This window comes from Channa argus, chromosome 15 (genome assembly GCF_033026475.1).
Source record: "Channa argus isolate prfri chromosome 15, Channa argus male v1.0, whole genome shotgun sequence".
Lineage (NCBI taxonomy): Eukaryota > Metazoa > Chordata > Actinopteri > Anabantiformes > Channidae > Channa > Channa argus.
Genome location: NC_090211.1, coordinates 3,893,295 through 3,914,527, shown reverse-complemented (window position 1 = coordinate 3,914,527; position 21,233 = coordinate 3,893,295). Strand labels below are relative to the sequence as shown.

General features: G+C 39.1%; 1 protein-coding gene across 8 annotated transcripts in view; it reads right to left on the bottom strand.

Moving 5' to 3' along the window:
• LOC137099349 (caskin-2-like) overlaps window positions 1-21,233 on the bottom strand; it is a 65,044-nt gene that overhangs the window by 22,117 nt on the left and 21,694 nt on the right. For all 8 annotated transcript variants that reach the window (XM_067476073.1, XM_067476077.1, XM_067476075.1 and 5 more), the window contains exons 3-4: window positions 12,975-13,026; window positions 1,439-1,536 (exon numbers count right to left, since the gene is read on the bottom strand). In XM_067476073.1, the coding sequence (XP_067332174.1) occupies window positions 1,439-1,536; window positions 12,975-13,026 (150 nt within the window). The remainder of the gene's footprint in view (window positions 1-1,438; window positions 1,537-12,974; window positions 13,027-21,233) is intronic.

Below are 21,233 nucleotides of genomic sequence, written 5' to 3'. Positions count from 1 at the left end.
TCAGATTTGTCTACAGTAATCTTTACATATAGCCCAGATTGAATTCTGTCTTCATTCAATTTGTTTGTATGTTGTTAACATAAAATTATTCATGAGCCCCTACTATCTGTGGCCTTCACGTTCACCCGCAGCCATGGACTAATAAATAATACCTTTTCCCTTTACTAAATGTGAAGAGAAGGAACCTGCTGATGCACAACTGAGACTCGAACAGGATGTTTCAGAACGGTAGGATCATGTATAAGGGTCATTTTAAGGGCTTATCTTTGTATATCCCCAATATGATGTCAAAGGGAGACCACAGTTGATGACATAGCAGGGCTCATATCTTCACTTTATTCCACCCCAATGCTCTTTTTTTCCCCCCCGACATACCAGGTTTTTAAGGTTTATTCATGATTAGAGTATCAGCCACTGTATGTAGAAGACAGTAGTTAGTACACACGCACACAAACGCACAGGTCATGTGATTCATGTGACTCAGTGATAAACATAAAATTAAATTTATGTGGGTCCTTTCAGCAGTACCAAGACCCAGTAACGTTTGTCCCAGATATCTACCGATATGACACAACCAAGTGGCTTGTGTACTGTTTATAACTGAGAAAAATCTAATGAAATCTAAAGGCCACAAAGTGGTTATGCTTTTTAACATTGTTTAATTCCTATTATACTAATTTATATCTTTATTTTATATAGCATTAAATCTTCTAATGTATTTTTAGACATATCATTAGGATAATAAACCAGTCCGGTAATTCTTAGTCTTTGATTTTATGTTTCTAATCGTTAAAAATGTAAAAAGAAATTAACTAAAATAAGCGTTCATGCATGCCTTGTGTAAACTGCAGTTTACATGCATGTGTTTGCAGACTCCAATGCTAATCAGCTCAATTTGTGCCAAATGTAATAAAATTCCCTCAGTCTTCCTGAAGTTTTGCCTAAGTGAGAATGTGATAGATGTGAGGTTACAGTGACCTTGAGTTTTAAACTTTGACTATCAAACTATATTCAGTTTATTCCTGAGTCTAAGAGGCTGTTTATGTCAATAACGAAGAAATTCCCTTAAGGCATTTCTAAAATATGGTGTTCCTGAAAAAGGGGTTCACTGAAAACATTGCTTCTAGATTATTCATTATTCTAGATTATTCATTATCTTTTTTATTTTTTATTTTTATTTTCTTAACATGTTACTGTGAACAAATCTTATGTTTGGACCCAAACTAATGTGGCTCTCAGCCCTGATCCCACTGAATGAACAAGTATATCTTTAAAAACACCTTACAAATATTTCGTTTCCATTAAAAAAGAAAACAAGAACAGTGGTCCTGGGAAAGACATTGAACCAAGCTGCTCCTGTTGTGTGCTTCTCACTTGTAAGTCGCTTTGCATTTAAGCATCTGCCAAAAGACGAAATGTAAATGTACAGGAATCTTACCATTGCTGTCCTTGATATCCACAGTGGCCTGAGCCTCCAGCAGTGCAGAGAGCAGCTCTGTGGTCCCCGTGAGAGCAGCATGGTGCAGGGCTGAAAACCTGAGATGGAGAGGTTAAAGTTCACAAGCAGGGAGAATAAAGATGGGCACACACCTAGAGAGCTAATAGCAAAGACTATCAAAGACCGAACAGTTCACACACTATTTCTACCAACTATCACAGATATCTAGTCTCTCATAGTCTGGAAATAGTGCACACACAATGACTGTGGGCGACCCACTGAATGACCCGCCAGAATGTCTGGACGTTCTGGAGATCGGCATACTTCAAATCCTGCGAGAACAGACCTTTAAACTAAACAATTTGCTTTCAAAAGAACGAGGATGAAGTAAAGCAGCTAAACCGTAGATGTTAAAGGCCAGGACATCACAGAGTATTGAGCCTATAGAGGGAAACCATAAAAAATAACTATAAAACAATGCTACGTTTCGGTAACGCTGAAGTTACTGTAGGTCTTCCTAGGTTGTGACGTCATTGGTGGCAAATATTAAACATGGTAAAACATGTAACGATTTCTCTGCCAACGATCAGCAGTACTGAGTCAGACTGGCACTAACAGCGACCAACTACCTCCAACCAGTTGTCGCAACGTAATCACATTCAGAATTGGTCGTACAGTTGGTCAGTGTGTGCCGACTTTTAAAGAGACAGACAGAGAGAGAAGGATTATAAAGACACATGTCTGACACAGAGAAAAGGACTGACAAGAGCTGTATTTTTTAAACCTAAGCCTTTTACCACAGTAAGCAACCACCAGCTGGATCCAGTTTGAGTTTCAGAAGCACTAAAATGAACCGCAGCACTTCAGATCACACACTGTCGGCTGATGCTTTAATTTAGAGAGCTCAAACAAGACTATAAATACAATAAATATAAACAGTCCCTTTCAAACATACTAGAGACTGATTGGAAAACCAGGACTTTGTTGTTTAACAAGACTCACACAAACTTTCCCAATTAGATAAGAGAGTTTGGTTATTAATCTCAATCTGGAACAGACAAACTGATCTCTCTTTTCTTCTCTTATGTCTTGGGATAGAAGTGTGGAAACTGAACTTATTTTGTGTATATAACTAAGAATCATTTTGCTTTCTCCCAAATCAGAAAAGTCACATAATAGTGTTTCTGCAGGTTTCTGTCTGTATATTCACACAGCAGCAGTAATTCAATGAGTCTGAGCGATGCTTCTGAAGTAGTTTTCCATAAAGGGTGTGACCAATGTGGAGATGTGTTCCCAGGTGTACTATAATATACCTGTATCTGCAGGTCGGCGTCTGACTCACACTGTAACACAATATTCTCACTCTCCCTCCTGTCTCCTGTCCACACTCGAGCAGCAAGTCCAAACAGACTAGAGAATCATCACTAATTCAACCTTTTGTTTCATACATGAACACACATAGGTCTCACTATACTGAGAACAATCGTTGACATATTGCATTTACTTAGCTCTTTACCGTAACCGAATGGAAGTTATCCATGTCCTTGAGGGCCACAGCCCTGCTTGTCTTTAATTATCCCAGCACTACACTGCTGATTGACTAAACACACCTGATCCAGGTAATCAGTATTATCAGCTCAATCTTTTGCAATTGCCACGGGCTCTCTTTTATGAAGAACTTTACATCCTAAATGATTAAACAGGTAACAAAATATAAATTGCCTAAAGCAAACAGATTGTTTTGTAGACAAGTTATTATTATTATCTGTGCCTCCTCAGGGCAGCATGGTGGTGGAGTGGTTAGTGGTGCTGCCTCACAGCTAAAAGAGCACCAGTTCAAATCTACCTGCTGCCTTTCTGGGTGGAGTTTGCATGTTCTTTGCATGCGTTTCCTCCGAGTACTCCATTTTTACCCCGCAGTGCACTGACATGTATGTTTGGTTAATTGGTGACTCTAAATGCCTGTAATTGTGAATGTGAGAGTGAATGGTTGTCTGTTTGGCAACCTGGTGTATCCAGAACAGGATAAGCGGTTACAGACAATTCATGGATGATATATACAATGCATCAAACTCTTCACATGTAACCACCCTCCCCCACATGTAAAGTAAAGACAGGAGAGGGAAAAAAAAGCTATGGGCTACATGTGGCCGTCTGTAAATAAATCAGGCAGAGAAATCAGAGCTCTACGGGGGAGAGAAGAAAGAAAAAAACAAATAGAGGCAGAGAAGGGAGCTGGTTTTAAGGGTCGGTTTTTAGTGCTCTTGCTTCCTTTTGTCCTGTTGCGTAATGTGAGCGATAGCATTCATGTGGGCACAGTAATAGACTGTGCCGGGGGATGTTCCAACAGTAATGGATGCATCACTGAGAGAGAATTCAAAGAGCAGGACAGAGGAGAAAAAGAAGGAATCCTCTAGTCATCACAAGGAGTTCAATATCAGAAGTCATCTTCCACAAGAAACAGCTGCCTGAGGTTTGAATCTTAAGTCTTGCTACTGTAGTGGGGAAATTGCAGGAGCAAAATAATTAGTTTAAAAGAAGAGTGGACTCCCTAAAGGCTGCTAATTAAGACTCCCACATACAGTAGAGACATGTCAACATTAACTGAGGATCACAGAGAGGCAGTCAGAGAGAGTTAAGAACAAAGGTGAAGTCAGTTGAAGCTCCTCCAAAAAAAACCCAACATACCCAAGACTTAGGTAGTACTGTACTGGTACTAAAACAGCACGTAATAACAGCTTAGTTTGGGTTATATATAATAAATGTGTGACCATATTCTTGTATTTTACATTTTTTGTAAACCTCTGGGTTTGATTTAGCACCAGAAAGTCACTAGGCATTTTAACTTTCCTACTCTGCCTTCTTCCTTAAGCCCATAAATGGGTTACTAAACCTGTCTACTAGAGAGGAGGAGCCCTTGGACCAGCGCCTCTGCATGAGGTAACTGTTAATACTAGTTAAAGTAAAAGTCATCACTTTAAGCAATAATATGCAAAGAACACATGCAACACAGCCAAAAAGAGAAAAAAACTACAAATAAATGCAAAGAGAAAAACAAACAAAAAAACAACTGCAAAAAAAAAAAAATTCTTCATCATGAACTTCTGCTTTTCCACAATGTAAACAAAAGCAATGGCAACACTCAAAGAGTTTATTCTGGAGATTACGGCAGAAAAAACAGCAACACAACATGTAGATGTGGGTACTTGTAGACAAGCTCAATAATTTCTGTCCCAAAACTTTCCACTATTGTAGTTGTAATTTGAAGCTGCTGCCAAGATCTTTTGATACTGACCCACGGGGAATATATGGAATTGCATCTTGTGCATACATAGCAGTAATATCTAACGGGGTGCACGCTATTTGTAAACACGCAGTTTTATATTTGCTATGGTTTAAAGTATGACTTGAATCGTATTTACATCCACTACACAGCAGTTTAAGGCAGGATTAGGCTGCTGTGTCAATACAAATAAACATCTACGTGGGCCTAATCAGAGAATGGGGAGCACGGAGATATGCGCCAATGAGCTGACTGGTTATTTTCATGGAGTCAGAACATTGTGCAAGTCACACCATGTGGGGTGAGCTGGTATCAAGATTTTTGCAGAAGGATATAATTCTCAAAGACAGGACAGGATCTTTTCTCCTCACCAACAAGGCTCAGACTCATTCTGTCTTTTCCATCTGCCTATCCCCTCCTCTCTCTGGGCAAATAAGGCCCTTTTTGACCTCACCTCTCATCACTACTACTCAAATTCAAGAAGGAGAGGGGGGAGGCAGGGCAGAGAGACACGGACAGAACTGCAAACCTCTCCGTGGAGACTGTCACCTTCTCCCACCTCCTCCACTCTCTCCTGGTGTCATCCCTGCAAATTCGAACGCACTGGTGGCTTGAAATACAATTAGCCCCCAACATGCAATTACACAAATGTTCAAGAAGAGTTACAGATGACATTCCTGCTGATAGTGTCACATTCCTGCAGAGACCCAAACAATCACAGGGCTCTAAATCTTTCTCTGATTGCAGTGTGGTTGTGGGAGACAACCTATTGGGGATTGCTGGCAACAGCGATATTTGACTTGGATCTTTCCACTGTTGAAATTCCCCATGACATTCCCTAAAGTTGCTTAATGTGTCTTTTCTTTTCCTTTGTGAGGAGCTTGCTGCACCCTGGAGATCTGTCCAGAGGTTTTTGATACTGTCAGCCTCAGTACAACCTCAATTCCAAAGAAGTTGGGAGGATATGTAAAACAGAAATGAAAACAGAATGCAATGATTTGCAAATCTCATCAACCCATATTTTATTCACCCGAGAACATAAACAACATTAGATGTTGAAACTGAGATATTTTACCATTTCATGGAAAATAATAGCTCATTGCCGAATTTGACGGTAGCAACACATCAACACAAGAGGGGCAACAAAAGATTGGAAAAGTAATTGCCGCAAAGTGGATCAGTTGGTAGAGTAGCTGCCTACTGACCATAAGGTCGGAAGTTCGTGCCCCGCTCTTCACAACTGCATATATAAGTGTCCCTGGGCAAGACAAGACACCCCACAGCCTGTCCCTATCCCCAGCTGTGCAGTATGTTGTTAATAATGTTGTGATTGGAAGATAAGTTTATTTTCTGCATTACCAGCTGAGCTACAGCCGCCCCGCACTATCTACAGTACATCATATCATCAAAAGATTCAGAGAATCAGGAGGAACCTCTGTGTGCAACGCCAAAGGTCAAAACTAGATCTTAAAAACATGCATGATTCTCTTCTAGACATCACTGCATGGGTTCAGGAACACTTCCAAAAATCACTGTATGTAAACACGCTTTGCCATGCAATCCACAAATGTTAGTTAAAGCTTTATCATGCAAAGGAGAAATCTCATTTAAAATGGTCTGAGGCAAAATGCAAAACTGTTCCGTAGTCAGATGAATCAAAATTTGAAATAGTTTTTGGAAACCATGAACTACCTGTGGACTAAAGAGAAGTGGGACCATCCAGCTTGTTATCAGTGTACAATTCAAAAGCCTGCATCTCTGATGGTGTGGGGGAGCATTAGTGCCTATGGTGTGGGCAGCTTACACATTTAGAAAGGCAGCACCAATGCTGAAAAGAACTTATATGCTCCCATCAAGACAATGTCTCTTTCAGGGAAGGTCTTGAATATTTCGACAAGACAATGCTAAACCACATACTGCATCCATCACAACAGCATGGCTTCACAGGAGAAGAGTCCAGGTGCTGAACTGGCCTGTTTGCAGTCCAGACCTTTCACCAATAGATACATTTGGGCCATCATAAAATGAAAAATCCGGGAACAAAGGCCCACGACTGTTGAGCAGCTGGAATCCTGCATCAGAAAAGAATGAGACAACATTCCTCTCCTAAAACTCCAGCAACTGGTCTCCTCACTTCCCAGACGTTTACAGACAGTTGTTAAAAGAAGAGGGGATGCTACACAATGATAAACATCACCCTTTTCCAACTTTTGTGAGGTGTGTTGCAGCCATCAAATTCAAAATGAGCTAATATTTTCCACAAAATGATAAAATGTCTCATTTCCAACATCTGATATATTTTTTATTTTCTCTTGTGAATAAAATATGGGTTGATGAGACTTGCAAATCATTGCATTCTGTTTTTATTTACGTTAACACATTTGGAATTGGGGTTGTATTTTATCAAGTTAGCTTTCTGTGGTTTTCTTGACTCTGTCTAATACAGCCAATCTCAATACGACTTCCTGGACAAATAGAGCTTAATTTACACACTCAATAAGATTCACTATTATTCTAAAACTCATTTAAGGCTAAAATTCCTGAGGTCAAGTGTAACAAACCTAACTTTAAATGAAGAAATAAATTACTAGTAATTAAAAACAAACAAATTAAAATTTGTGGACATTGCACTCCCAACTAACCAACACTGCATTTAAATAAATTTTTTTGATATATATATCAAGCACACAAATACTTCTTAAAACTTTTTGTGGTCTTAAGGATGATATATCATATTTAACATGGTGAACACTGATCTTTACTTTACATAAAAGCATTTCAGTTCAATGGAAATCAGTTCAGTAAACATGAATATTCCCATGTGTTAATGTGGGCATTCAACAGGCTGAAGAATAAGGGATTTACCGTATATTCATATCCTTAACTCATGTGTTTTTCTAATCTTTTATTAGACAATGTTTTTTTAGTAAAATTAAAAACTACAGGGAGTTTTTTTCAGGAGCAGGTTGAGGCAGGCTGACAGAGGGGAAACATTTTACAGGAAAAATAAGTAAAGACCACACAGATCTCTCCACACAGAAGCAGATGTGGATCACATCTTTTCTTTGGTATGATCCTAGCTACTTATCATGTAATTTCAAGTGTCATACAATAAATTCCATTGCATTAAAATATATTGTGATTGGTTTCATTACATTGAATTATCTTAATCCTTTAATAATAATTTGACATTTTGGAGGAACTCACAACTTATGTTTTTTTACAAATTTTTACTAACTAATTTTAAGTATTAAAATCTGTTAGGATTATGATCTTTTTAAAGATCTTTTTAAGATATTTTTTTCTTAAAATATTATGTATACATATTGTGTTTCAGCTGCATTTTTCATCTGTCATATGTAACACATTACTAATATAATAGATACAATCTAACGTTAACGAATCATAACTGCAGTGACTGTGTTTTGGCTCACAGCACATCTAAAATGCAGGTGACCTACATTCATTATTGTACCTCAATGTCTCCTTTATAGATGCAGATTGAGAACTGGAGTTGTCACTGCCTCTCTGTCAGGCTTGAAGGCTTCAGATACTGGCTTTTCACCATGTAAAATTCAAATGATCTCAGCAGCTCTGAAATACCACAACAATAGCAGAATGTGTTGGGGAAAAACCTCATCAACCATTTACTTTGTATGTCATTGCTGCCATTTTTTTTTTTTGCTGTGATCTCAAAAATAATCTATGTGAGGGTTCTCACATCTTCTGATTATATTGTGAAGTTTACAAGAAAGAAATTCATTTGTTTAGTTGGGATGATTATTGTGCCTCCTCAAGGCCATGATTTCCTAATAATCTGGTTCTTGTGTTTGAGCCAGTAAAAAAAATATCCAGTTGACGTTTTCACCCTTTGCTGATTTGGGTTTCTGAGACTATTGACAAATCACAAATGTTTGATTCAAATCTTATTTGTTGCTGAAATATTTCCAAACAACTTGTTTGTAGGCTCATGTGAGATGTCCACATTACATCGGGTCCATGCAAACTGTTAATATAAAGATAAAACTAATTTGTATCTTGGTGCAAAGTTTTTACAATATACCACAGAGAATACAGCCCTAGTTATAAATAAAGGGCCTTAATGTCCTGCCTATGCCATGCGTTCTGTGTCAAGATGGTCTTAAGAGTTTTAGTAATAGTTATTGCTCTTTTACTTCTTTCTAAAACCTTTAAACTCAGTGTAAACTGTGATTTGATTCAATTTAGTGATTTTTATTTTTTTTAGAGGTTTTTTTTTTTTTGAAAACCATATAAATTTGCTGTGGCTGGATTAGGCTGTGGATTCTGTTGGGAAACGGAAAACGTTTTTCCTCCCTCCTTAGGCGGCTCATCCCGGACTAAAGGCCTGAGCTCACACCATCACTACAATTTACCATTCCAGCTCTGCTCACCATAGAAACACAACCAAACACTCAGCCATAAGGCCGCCGGAGACATCACCACAGACTCAAATACTCACCGGCTCACAGGGACACAGAAAAGAAGGCTCCTTTATTCCCAGTGTGTGTTTCACAGAGATGAATAGGCACACACGCACCAGCATGCATGTCAATAAAGACAAATATTCACAGTGATGAATGGCCAACCTGCACAAACACTAACACAGCCTTAGAAACACTGATTTGTGTGCAAGGTCACGACTCATTTTATCTACATGTCTCCCTCAGGTTTGTCTGTCCGTCTACATGTCCAAACACCATCCTACCTGTCAACGTGCCACTTTGTCTTTACACAAAATAAACTTCCAATCTTCCAATCACAACATTAGTATCAACAGACTGTGGGTCTGTAGAAACACCTGGAGAGGTGGGCCCAAATATCATCAATGAGAGTTTCATTAATCTGCAGTGGAGGATTGGTGATGAAAACTTGGCGAAATGTAAAAGTATCTGAGCCAGGAGGAAAGTATGTCAGCTATTGTTCAGACTGAATGTTGGCAAAGAGAGCTGGATGCCTTTCTGTTTCATTAAACATAACCTCCGGCTCTGTTCTTCTTCTTCTTCTGTGAATCTATTCTGAATGTTACCGTTTTCTTTGTTCACTTATTCAGAGTGTTTTTCTGTCTGTCAACAAGCTGCTCAACAAAAGGCACCGCATCCTCCAGTGAGTTTAATGATCTGATGAATAAATCAACAAGAAGAAGAACGTTCAGAGAGATCAGAAAGCTGCACAAGTTTACTGCACAAATTTGTTATTCTAATGACAGCATAAAAAACAAAGTTTTACCTAATTCTGATGTCAATCTCCATTAAAAAATACAAAGTGAAGAACAAGTAGCAGATGACAGATGCAAAAAGACAATGTTGAAACCATCCTGTCTTACAATTATATAAAATCTTGAACCTGCATAAAAATTTAGAATTTTCACTGAATATATTTAGGCAGTGACGCAATGTAATTTTTTTTTTTTACTTCTGTATCCCAACACAAGATGTGTTTTTAAAGCTGAAGTTTTAAACCCTGATCCTCAAGGACTGCTGCCCTGCTTGTTTTCCCACTATCCCTTTCCTGCCCACGAGTGATTACCTGCCTTATCAGGTGTTTTCAGTCAATCAGAAGCTGAAATGTAATACTTTACTTTGTCACACTCCTAATCTAAGATATTACCGTCCAGCAGATGACTTAATACATCTGACCAAGATAATCAGTGAATCCAAGTCCAAGTGGACCTTTTGGCCCAAATTGGAAGAGATTTCCTACCAAGTGCCCTCTGAATATTGTATTTACAAGAATAGAATGGATGTGACCTTGACCACCAAAATCTCAACAGTTCATCCTATCTGTTGTCATGTCCAAATGCAGACATTTCTCCAAAGCGATGATCTGATCATGTTAATATAAAGGGGGCAGGCAGGTGGACATATGATAGGACAACCTGAAACAATGATTCTATGCATGGCTGTTGCTTATGTGGAGGCTTAAAAAACTGTCAAACATCTTTATAATATAAACTTTTTAATTTAAATGCGGCTCTCAATCCCAACACAGACTAAAAGCTTCTCTAATATTTTACCTGAGTCACAGACACCTCTGGTCTTAGTGCAGAACAGAAGAACCAAAGAAAAGAATAAAATCCTCCTGTGAGAACAGAGTCACTGTTTGCTGACTGACTGTGTATAAATATGAACTGACATCAACAAACCGAACTCCTGGCCTGCCACGTGGGCACTGAAGGACTGTGGGAAGTTGTGCGTTAGGGATGTTGTGCTTAGATGCATCAGCATGATTATTGCAGTGGGGGTGGAGCTTTTTCTGAGCTCTATCAACCAGTGAGCCACCAGTGGCACTAATGAATAATGAAAACCCTTTTCCTGCCTGAAAGCTACTGTCCCTGTGGAGGCCATTAGGTCCAATACACACACACACACACACACACACACACACACACACACACACACACACACACACACACACACACACACACACACACACACACACAGTACAATCTGAGACATAGTGGGAGGAAAAGCACCAATTACATTTCAGACATGCTAATGTTGTTCCAAACATATCACACAGTTTGAGTCAGACTTCACCACTGAAACACTGTTCTCTTTAAAACATAAAATGTCTTGTCACTGCGGTTCCCTGTAGCCAAATAACCATCTTACACCTGAAGCAATTTGAATAATAAATTATACGTTGTGTCATTTTCCAAGCAAATGTGAATTCTTGCTTTTTCCTGCTTCTAAATTTGAAGATAGTTGTAAGATTTTTGTGTTTTATATAAAATGTAAATATTCTTTGGGTTTTTCACTGTTGGTTGGACAAAAGAAGATGTTTTTATGCTCTTGGAAAATGTGACTCACTCTATTTGCCCTTATCTGACATTATATAGACCAAACAACTTGATGATTAATATGGAAAACCATGAGCAGATAAGGTACAATAATTCTGTCTCGACTGTCACCCCTGTATTAAGTCATTCAGGCTCTTTGTAAACACTCCTATCTAATCATTAGCTATTGTCTAGCCCTCTGCTTCCCAACCTTTGACCTTCCCAGTTTCCCCCTCTGCCCTCCGAAGGGTCAACAAAGGAGACCGACACTTGACAGTGTCTAAGGACTGATATAGTGGTCTACAGTCTTCTATTTACTGCTATCTCAGACTCCTAGGTCGTCTACTCACTTTGAGCTTTTGTTACGACAACGTTGTCTTAAAGCTGAAAAGGCTCAGACAGTTGCATTAGCAGGAGGCCATTAAATCATGCAGTGATGTGCACTGAGCTGCACTCTTAACACTGAGACGCTGTCTGTTTCTATAGTAACAAAGAAGATCTGTATTAACTTTGGCATTAAAGTGACTTGTTGATTTATTAGTTTGAAAATTAACACAATGCGATAATTGCATTTAGCAACTTAGGTTTAGCAATAAACAATAAATCTAAATTATGATGCAGCCACCCAGCAATGCAAACTTTGTTTCATTATCCTCAGTTTAATATGCTGCAGTTGTGCTTTGTTGTTTTAATCAATCTGAATGTTGCATATTGTATTCTATGGCTACGTAGCTTCCCACCAACTTTTGTTAACACCTTTTAACTTAAATACTCCTGATGAATGCCAATACACTGCTATGAATCAAATAATTTAAGTATTTAAACCACCAAACGTTGACTGGTTACTGGTGGGCTATCCAAGATTTTAAAAGTCTTGTCTGATTAAAATTTGTACCGTTATATAAAGTGGATAAGTGAAAGAGTTATAGTGATGAGGCAGTCAACACAGGTAAAACACCACTGACTCGGGAGGGAGATGCTTAAGAGGAAACAGGAGCAAGATGTTACATGGAGGATAATGAAAAGCTTTAACAAAGAGAAATATTAATGTGGAGAGACTAAATTGTCTTCATATATTTTTCCTCTAAGGCTCATGAGCTCCAAGGGAGAAATTTAATGAGTCAGCGTAGGTAACAGAGAGTGAACCGAGTACGGGGAGTAAGGCTCTCAGTTCTAACAGAGTTGTTAAAAACTACTTTTAATATGATGTTTTGACACCAGACACTACTACCACTTGACTGAATCTGTTGACTCAGCTGAACAGAGCAACAGAGATGTGACCGAACAGCGGCCCAATCAAACAAGTCTTTTCCAGGTCCACAGCAGCAGCAGGAGTATCTGTAGCATGGAAACTGTTTTATAGATCTAGAGGGAGCAGAGTAATGGCTGGACACAGAGCAAGAACTCCTTCACTTTGAGAAATGTCTTTTTATAGTGCTGACTTCATCACTCACCCATCTGAATCTTGGTAGTTCACATTCAGTCTTTTAGTGGAGCCCAGCAACTCTGAAATACAAAAAGAATATTAGTCTTTGGACCTGTTCATTCACTCTATCCAAGCATCCTGTAGTTAAGGTCCTATTCATTTTCCAAAAAATAAAGATGCTCAAAGAAGAAAATTCTACCATGTGTTTAGTACTGAGGTCATAGTGAGTGCTGATGTCCCGGGGTGCACTATAATAAGAGGCGCTTCTAATATTTTGGCAATCTCTTTCGTTTTAAATAGGGTGGCCAAGATTAGAACCACCTCTAAATATTTTGCCTTGCTCTACAACTCCACCTCCCACTGTGACCTCAGTAATAAACAATAATTCAAACACGTGGAAAACATTTACACCTATAGTGCTGCACATTTCAATTAACCATAAAACACTTCTGGTTTTACAGTATATTGAAGAATGCTGAATGCTCATTAAAAGAAACATAAAAGAATTGACAACAGGAAAAATAACATCAGGCAGCAGTGGCTCATGTGGAATTGAGGATTGATTAATTAAGATAAAATGAGCAGATGTAAATGTATATTTTGATGAGACTCAGTGTATTGAACAGTGTTGGAAGTATTTAGACTTTATTTAGAGTTGATAAATGTGATCGTATTAAAACATTAAATTAACAGTACGTGTTTGCAATATTGGAAGGTAATACCTGAAAAACATTAATGGGTCATGTACAATTCAATAATTGCTATTAATCAGATAGGGGCATTTTCCAACAGATATATAAGATTATGTAACCAGGACCTAGTTACACAGTTTATTGTGAAGAAATCTCTTTTTGTGGTACATATAATAACATAATCATCCAAGGACCAGCTTGTTAGTATGATCTGTAATGATGATACAAAACACACTAGATGTATGTAAATGTGAGTATGAAGGCTTGAGAAAAATAAAGTGTTTAAGTTTTTCATTTGACAACTACCAAGATCAATTGCTTCAGAGACACTGTGTCCCAGCCAAAGGGGGCAGACTGGAGACTCCAGGTATCCTCAGGCTTACACTCTCTTCCCATTGGTATCAGTAGAGGAAATCTAGTCACAATCAGGAAAGAGATATCTGGCTGTTTCCTGCAGAGAGTTTATTCAGCAGACAGAGACACCTGATCATAAATCCTCTTGTGTGTCTCTGCTGGAACTCCTGAGGAATCTTCATTAGCCTCTGACCTGGGCTTGACTTCCCCTGCTAGGTCAAATGATGATGAAGAATGCTAAGACGCTAAAGAATAAAACTCGACAACTCTTTGATCTCCTGGCAGACAAAGACTCCCTGCTCCTTCTTCTCCTACTCGGGCTCTCTCACTCATCACTGCCAAGGCTCTACCACCAACTCCCAGTTTGGGAGCCTGTTGGGATGTCTCACGTGTCGAGGTCAGCAAAGTTTCTGACCTTGACACGTGAGACATTCAGCAGCTTGTCCTTTTTTCTGCAGCCTCAGTTTGACTCCCACTCAGTGGAATACTGTGGCCTTTAAACTAATCAGACTCTATGACAGGCTGTGCTCTGTTTGGTGCAGTGGTGGCCTGGCCTATGTCTAATCAGCATGTATAATGCCACGGTCACTGACTCTGCACTTTAAGTCAGAAAGCTGCATTCACTCTCTTAGCCTCTCAACTGAAGTTCAGGTGGCTGGTTCTGAATCACCAGACAATGGCAGGTCTGTGAAGCAACACAGCTACAGCCAAGTGCATCCTGTAAACCAGCTTTACAACCCAACTAACCCAATTACTACCAAATGCATACCTCCTTTCTGCTGAAACCTCGCTTCTTCAATCAATGTGCACGGATCAAAAAAACATAGTTAAGCACAGCTGGATGTTTAATTCCTGGAGAAATATTTGACACATGTTTTCAAATGTGAGCATGTATGCAGAAAAAAACTCCAGGGAGTATTACAGGGGAAGCAGTGCAGTGGGCGAGAAATCATCATTAGACACAGCTTTCTGACTAAAAAGGAAAGTAAAAATAAATATTTACTGTCTCAATATCTTTCTACAGCTGTAGGGGGCCGGATGGATATAGTTTTCTTACTGTTTTAACATTTCCAAAATTGCAGGTCCGAAACGGACATTTGTGGATGTTCGTTTACAATTGGCATCATAGATAATAACATGTCAGGCTCCAGTCTCATACGTTAGCATTGCACAAACATAAGGTAAAGACCAATACAACCAAATTCAGGGGGAAAAGAGAGATAAACCACTGCTATAACCAACATAACCTGTTGCCCATAAAGTTGGAATAAAATTTTTTACCTCTTCTCAAGAAATGATTGTGACAATATGATTTATTCTTGATAGATAAGTGTATATCTTCTTAAAACTTTATTGATCAATCTCTTCCAAACAAATCAGAGTGAAAATTAAACCACAATTAATCTTTGCAAAAAAAGAGGAAAACAAACTTATTCCAACTTTTATGGGCAACAGTGCACATAGAATGACAAGCCAAACTAAAACAACAGCTGTATTTTAGTGAGATCTGCAAAGCAACAACCGCCAGTGATATCACCAACAATCTCCACAGTGCAGGAGTAAAGGTATCACAACCCACTATAGTGAGGTAAACCTCATGAGCAGAAATACATAGGCCAAACCACAAGATGCAAACACCTTATCAGCAGTAAGAATCAAAAAGTGTGGGTGGAATTAGAGAAAAGTACAGTGCTGATGCACAAAAGTTTTGGGAAAAAAGTCTTATTGACTGATGAGACTAAGAGTAACCTCTACTAAGGTAATGGAGAGGCCAAAGTGTGAAGGAAGAAATAATCTGCTCATGACAGAGAATGTCTCACAGTTGGTGAAGTTCAAAAGATATTTATTCCAATGAAAATATGGACAAAATCTTGAAAATTATTATTTCCAATTGCATCACCATACAAGTTTTTCTTTATGCTTTTGTTTTGATTATGTTAATAAAAAAGATAATATTTCATCTATTCCAGTTCCACACAGCATAAAAAAAAACTGTATCTCCTCTTTCCAGAAATGTATTTTTGACTGTGTCATCAGTCCAACTACTCAGAAAGAACACAGTCTTAAAGATAACACATCCTAGTTTCAAAATATGGGCTTTGGTGGTTTGAGGGGGGGGTCAAGACATGAAACAGCAAGTATTCATTTCTGCCAGTAACCTGCTTCCTTGAATGCATTTAAACACAGTGGTTGAATAAAACACTGCTCCACTCAGTGTTTACAGTCACAGGTCACAGAAGGTTAAAAGGTCAGTTAGCAGGGACTTTGCTGGGGAATATGGGAAAATGATCCCAGACACGGGATCCACCCACAGACTGGAGACTAGCAGAAGCCAGCACAATACTGCATAAGGCAGTATGTCATCTTTAACATCCCTGCCCCCACACCTCCAAAATTAACCTCCACCACCATCCTCAGCCCCCAAAAGGAGAGCGTTTGAAGTTTTAACAACATGGGCGAATGCAGCAGGCTTTCCCTCTGAGGAAAGGAAGGCTGCTTTGGTAATGGTCTGGATTTTATAATTAAGTGGAATACATCAAGAAATAAAGCAAGAAAAAATTAAAACCCACAAATTATAAACATACAGGAGAAGACAGAGCCATGAAAACTCTCTGCTCATTAAAAGACCAAGAACAAGACCCTAGATAAACACTGAAGCTTCGTTTTGAAGAATGTCTTTACTACTATACTCATTTATTCCATTATAATCTGGGTACAGGTAGGTAAGCAGGTTTCAAACATGAAGCAAAGTGAGATATTAACTTGTCAAGTTGACTCAAGTGTAATCTTGGATTAATTTATTAGATTGTTTTGATTTGTTGTTAAGCAGATTGGACCTTTATTAAATCAGCCACCAAACTGTGCTTCAACATCTTCATTGTTTTCATATTGTTCTAAAACATGGATTTAACAAGAATATAGTGGGAAAATGCTTCATGAATTAATCTTATTATACTTGGTTTATTTCAAATCTTCGCTATAAGTCTTATGTAGGTTCTGCATAGGTGTGCACCCTACGCAGACCCCTGTGTAGGGTGCACAGAAACTAAGTGACATAGAAACATGGACAAAAACAGCTGTGGTTGGTCCACTCTGTCCCTCTAGTTTAGTGGTCATACAGACCGATGCCTCCAACGTGTGCTCTCCTTCCTGCCTTGCAGTAATTTCAGTCAAAGCAACTGCTGTTCAACATCTGTTAGCTCCAACGTAACATTATCCAATCGGTTTTAGTCACTATTGTTTCCAGAACACCAAAACAAGGCTTAATGCTGCATTCCTTTAGTTTGTTAGTAGATGCAAAGCCCTGATCATAGTAGCCGCTTGCCTGTCCCACATACCTGAACCCACATTATGGACTTCTTTGTTTACACTGCAACTGGGGATGGCTACAATCTGGAGAGTATCAACAGCAATAAGATGAAGAACACATTGTGTGTTGTATTTGATTTATCAACATGTAAGTGAAAGACCTCAAACAATATGTGTAACTGTTGAATGGTCTGAATGATGTTGAAGTATATATTACATACACTTTTTTTTTGTTTTTGTGTTTTGTCCTTTCGGCTTATCCCGTGAGTTCAGGGTCGCCATGTTCATTTGGCACAGTTTTTGTTTTTACGCCGGACGCCCTTCCTGACGCAACCCACCCCAATTTCGACTGGGCTTGGACCGGCACTGCACAGCTGGGGATGGGAATGGGCTGTTGGGGGTTCAGTGTCTTGCCCAGAGACACTTTGACATATATAGCCGGGACTGGAGGATCAAACCACTGACCCTATGATCCGTGGACGATTGCCTTATCGATATATTACATACAGTACCCTCCATGTATGAAATGAGCTGCGAGTTTAGTTTTCTACCCCGTGTTCAGTCAGAGAATTAGGGCTACGAACAGTTGTATAGACACAAATTCTTGGGCTGTATGCTGCCATTCATAGTGTCGGGTCAGAATCCTCATAGACTGGGCAGAGACAAAATTTACACCATAGATTCGCAATGTGAATGCTGAAATTAAGAATCAAGCTAGTTGTAGCAGTAGTCACATTGTGAGACACTGTTTTTGACACTGAATTTTGTCAAAGGCTGTCTTTGGTTGCAAAACCGTGACAACAGGCATGTTTTAACCTTTCTTACAGTGTGACAGCTGTTTTTGGAGTCACAAACAAAAGACACCACCGTGTTTGGTCATCTTTCTACTGGGACAGTCGAAAATCACGTAGCGTATAGTCAACTCAAAGGAGCTACAATACTTCGTCCAAAACTGATTGACATAAAGTCAGATATGCAGAAACCCTGTCTCCCTACCAACTCTGTGACATCAGATTATACCGTCTGTGACTATTTTAATTTTAAGTCTATTAGTGTAAATGATCTTATGGTCATTTGTCCCCACCCTCTGTCTCATCAGTCTCCTGAAATAAGACTTCAGCAAACAGATAGTGTAGCGAACCTTTATTTTTATACTTGCACTAATAAGCACGTGGTTGTCACAGGCACAGAAGACACAAAAATGACTTGCATAGGTTTAGAGAAAGGTTTGGGATCATGGTTTAGTTAAAATTATATTTTGTACGTTGTCGATCTTTACTCTACATCACCTGACCTCCTCCTTTGCTTCTATCACAATACCTACAAAGACAACCGCTAAGGTTTCCAATCCACTTTAATCTGAACAGCCAGTTCAGTTCAACCTGTACTGATGTCTGATGTTAATTAATCTCACAACTAGTTGTAACTTGTGAGAGACCAAGCCTTACTTTTTATTATTTATTAAGTGCATACAGTACATGAAACACTAGAAGTGACTTTTTCTAGAAATCTGTGCTGCATGTGATTGGACACCTGATGCCCCTTTAGTATCATCCATTCATATTTAAGTGTGAATAAAATCTTTGTGCCTACAAATGCAAATCAAAAATATGGCGTCCACCCCCCTCAAGGTTATTTTTACTGATTGTTTATAAAGCTAAGTGGAGAAGCCCGAGAAAGGCCGGAGTCTTTTGAAGCCCCAACATTTCCAGGGACTCAACCTCTTTGTATATTTTCGGCTCAAAGTTTAGCGTCCTGTAGATAGGCTGCCACAAGAATGCAGCAAGAGGAGGAGGTTTTTGCAGGAGTCTTAAACTTGACAAATCTTGTTGGGATCAGGCACATGGACCAGACTCTGAGTTTCAACGGGAATCAGTTGTAAAAATCTACTGACTAAAATTAGACGGCCACTGTGAGGATCAAATCTATGATTATATGTTTGCAGGCAACGTCTCATATGTCTTCTTTTTTTTTCCCAGGGCTCAAAAAGCTGCATTTTGGACAAAGCAATAAACAAATGATAATGGCTGCTCATCATTCTTCTCTCCCATCTCATTGTGGAAAAGTGTAAAAGCTGAGCAGCAGTGCTGCACTAAATCTATGCATTCTTTCATGAATCCTGGACGTCTTCCAATCACACCACAACAGATTCCAGTCAGAAAGTGTTCCCTGAAATACAGCAGAGGTCCAACTGCTACCACTTTATGATTTATACCACAGATTACATCTTGTAGTTTAAATATAAACATGCCTTTCTGCTTTAAAAACAGCTATAAAAATAAAATGTATGTCTTCATCCGGGAATTAAAATTAGACTAAATCTTAAACAATTTAGGTAAGGTCAGATTAAATGCCAAAATACATGGTAAAAAATATTCACACATTTGAACATTCCCTCTATAAAGTGGCAGCGTAACGTGATTCGTGTTCCATGTTCATGAGGTCTAATAGGCAACACTCTTCTGGTTTCTGCTGATGCTGATGCTGAAGCTGGGTGCAGATGATGAGCTTTATCTTTCTCAACCCTTTCTCTTCTAGTCCCTTCTACATTTCAGGATACCTGATTGCACAATGCAGTGCACAGTACACAAAAAAAATAAAATATGTGGCTAATACGCATTATTTACCAACAGCTCCAATGACTAGACTTGTTAATTCTTTTTCCTTTTTCATGAAGCTTTACAACGCTTTTAATTTTTATTTCCATTACTGAGAAAAGCTATAAAATGTATATGGCACCTATATACTGTTAGCCACATTCGCTGATCAAAATAGCTCTGTGGGGCAACACTAATGTTTAAACTTTTACATTTCCCACATCCCAGGTTTTTCAACCGTTCAACTTTTCATGCAGATCAAATCAGTATTTGGGGTTCAGCAATCAGCAAAGAACATTTTAGATCTTCTGCTGCTCTGGTCATTTATAGGTTGGAGCAACAGGTTTTGACCAATAACTAGATCTTTCTTAATTAATGATAATAATTTATTAGTGTTTGTAAATTTGCTGCTCTTAATTTGGAGCCCATAAAAGTAAATCACAGATTTAAAGTGAGTTTTTGCATTGTAGTTATTTGGAACTACTATTTGCAATGCTGTAGCTCAGTTGGGAAAGGCAGTCGACCGCAGACCACATGGTCAGTGGTTTGATCCCCGGTCCCGGCTATATGTCGAAGTGTCTCTGGGCAAGACACTGAACCCCTAACAGCCCATTCCCCTCCCAAACTGTGCAGTGCCGGTCCAAGCCCAGTAGAAATTGGTGAGGGTTGTGTCAGGAAGGACATCCGGCGTAAATACTGTGCCAAATCAACATGCGGACAATGATCCGCTGTGGCGACCCTGAACTCACGGGATTCTACATGAGATTTAATAGAATTCAGAAATTGCGATCGAACTCCAACCTTCAAACTCTCTCTTACTGGATATTGAAAATAAAAATGAACTTAGTTCAAAACATCTACATGTATTATATGAAAGATATTTAAGGAATCCTTCCACCATAGTCGTGGTTTATGATCTGGTCTTCAAACAGCCCAATCGGTCAAACACCAGTATGTGATAGAGGGTTTGTTTGATGCAGCAGGTCTGTTTGAAGATTAGAAAGTCTCAGGGGGAAACATGGGCACCAATCAGCAGCTTTTCTCCCTCCTCTGGCTTTCAAAGAGCCTGGCACAGGAACACAAGAAGCTCTGAAGTGTTTGTCCAGAGCAAGAGTGGGACACATCTGTCCCATATCTGCTGGCTGAGTGAGGATGGTGACGGCAGTACAGGGTAGAGATGAAGATTAGTTCTTGTATCTCATCTGTGCTCTGGAAGGAAGAGGCCACAGTGGAGGTTTCTCCAGCCTGTCCTCCAGCTCAGTCATATCGGACAGAGATGAACAGCAGAGATACAACAACTCGCCCAGGGTATAGACAAACGGGACTACAGTCACA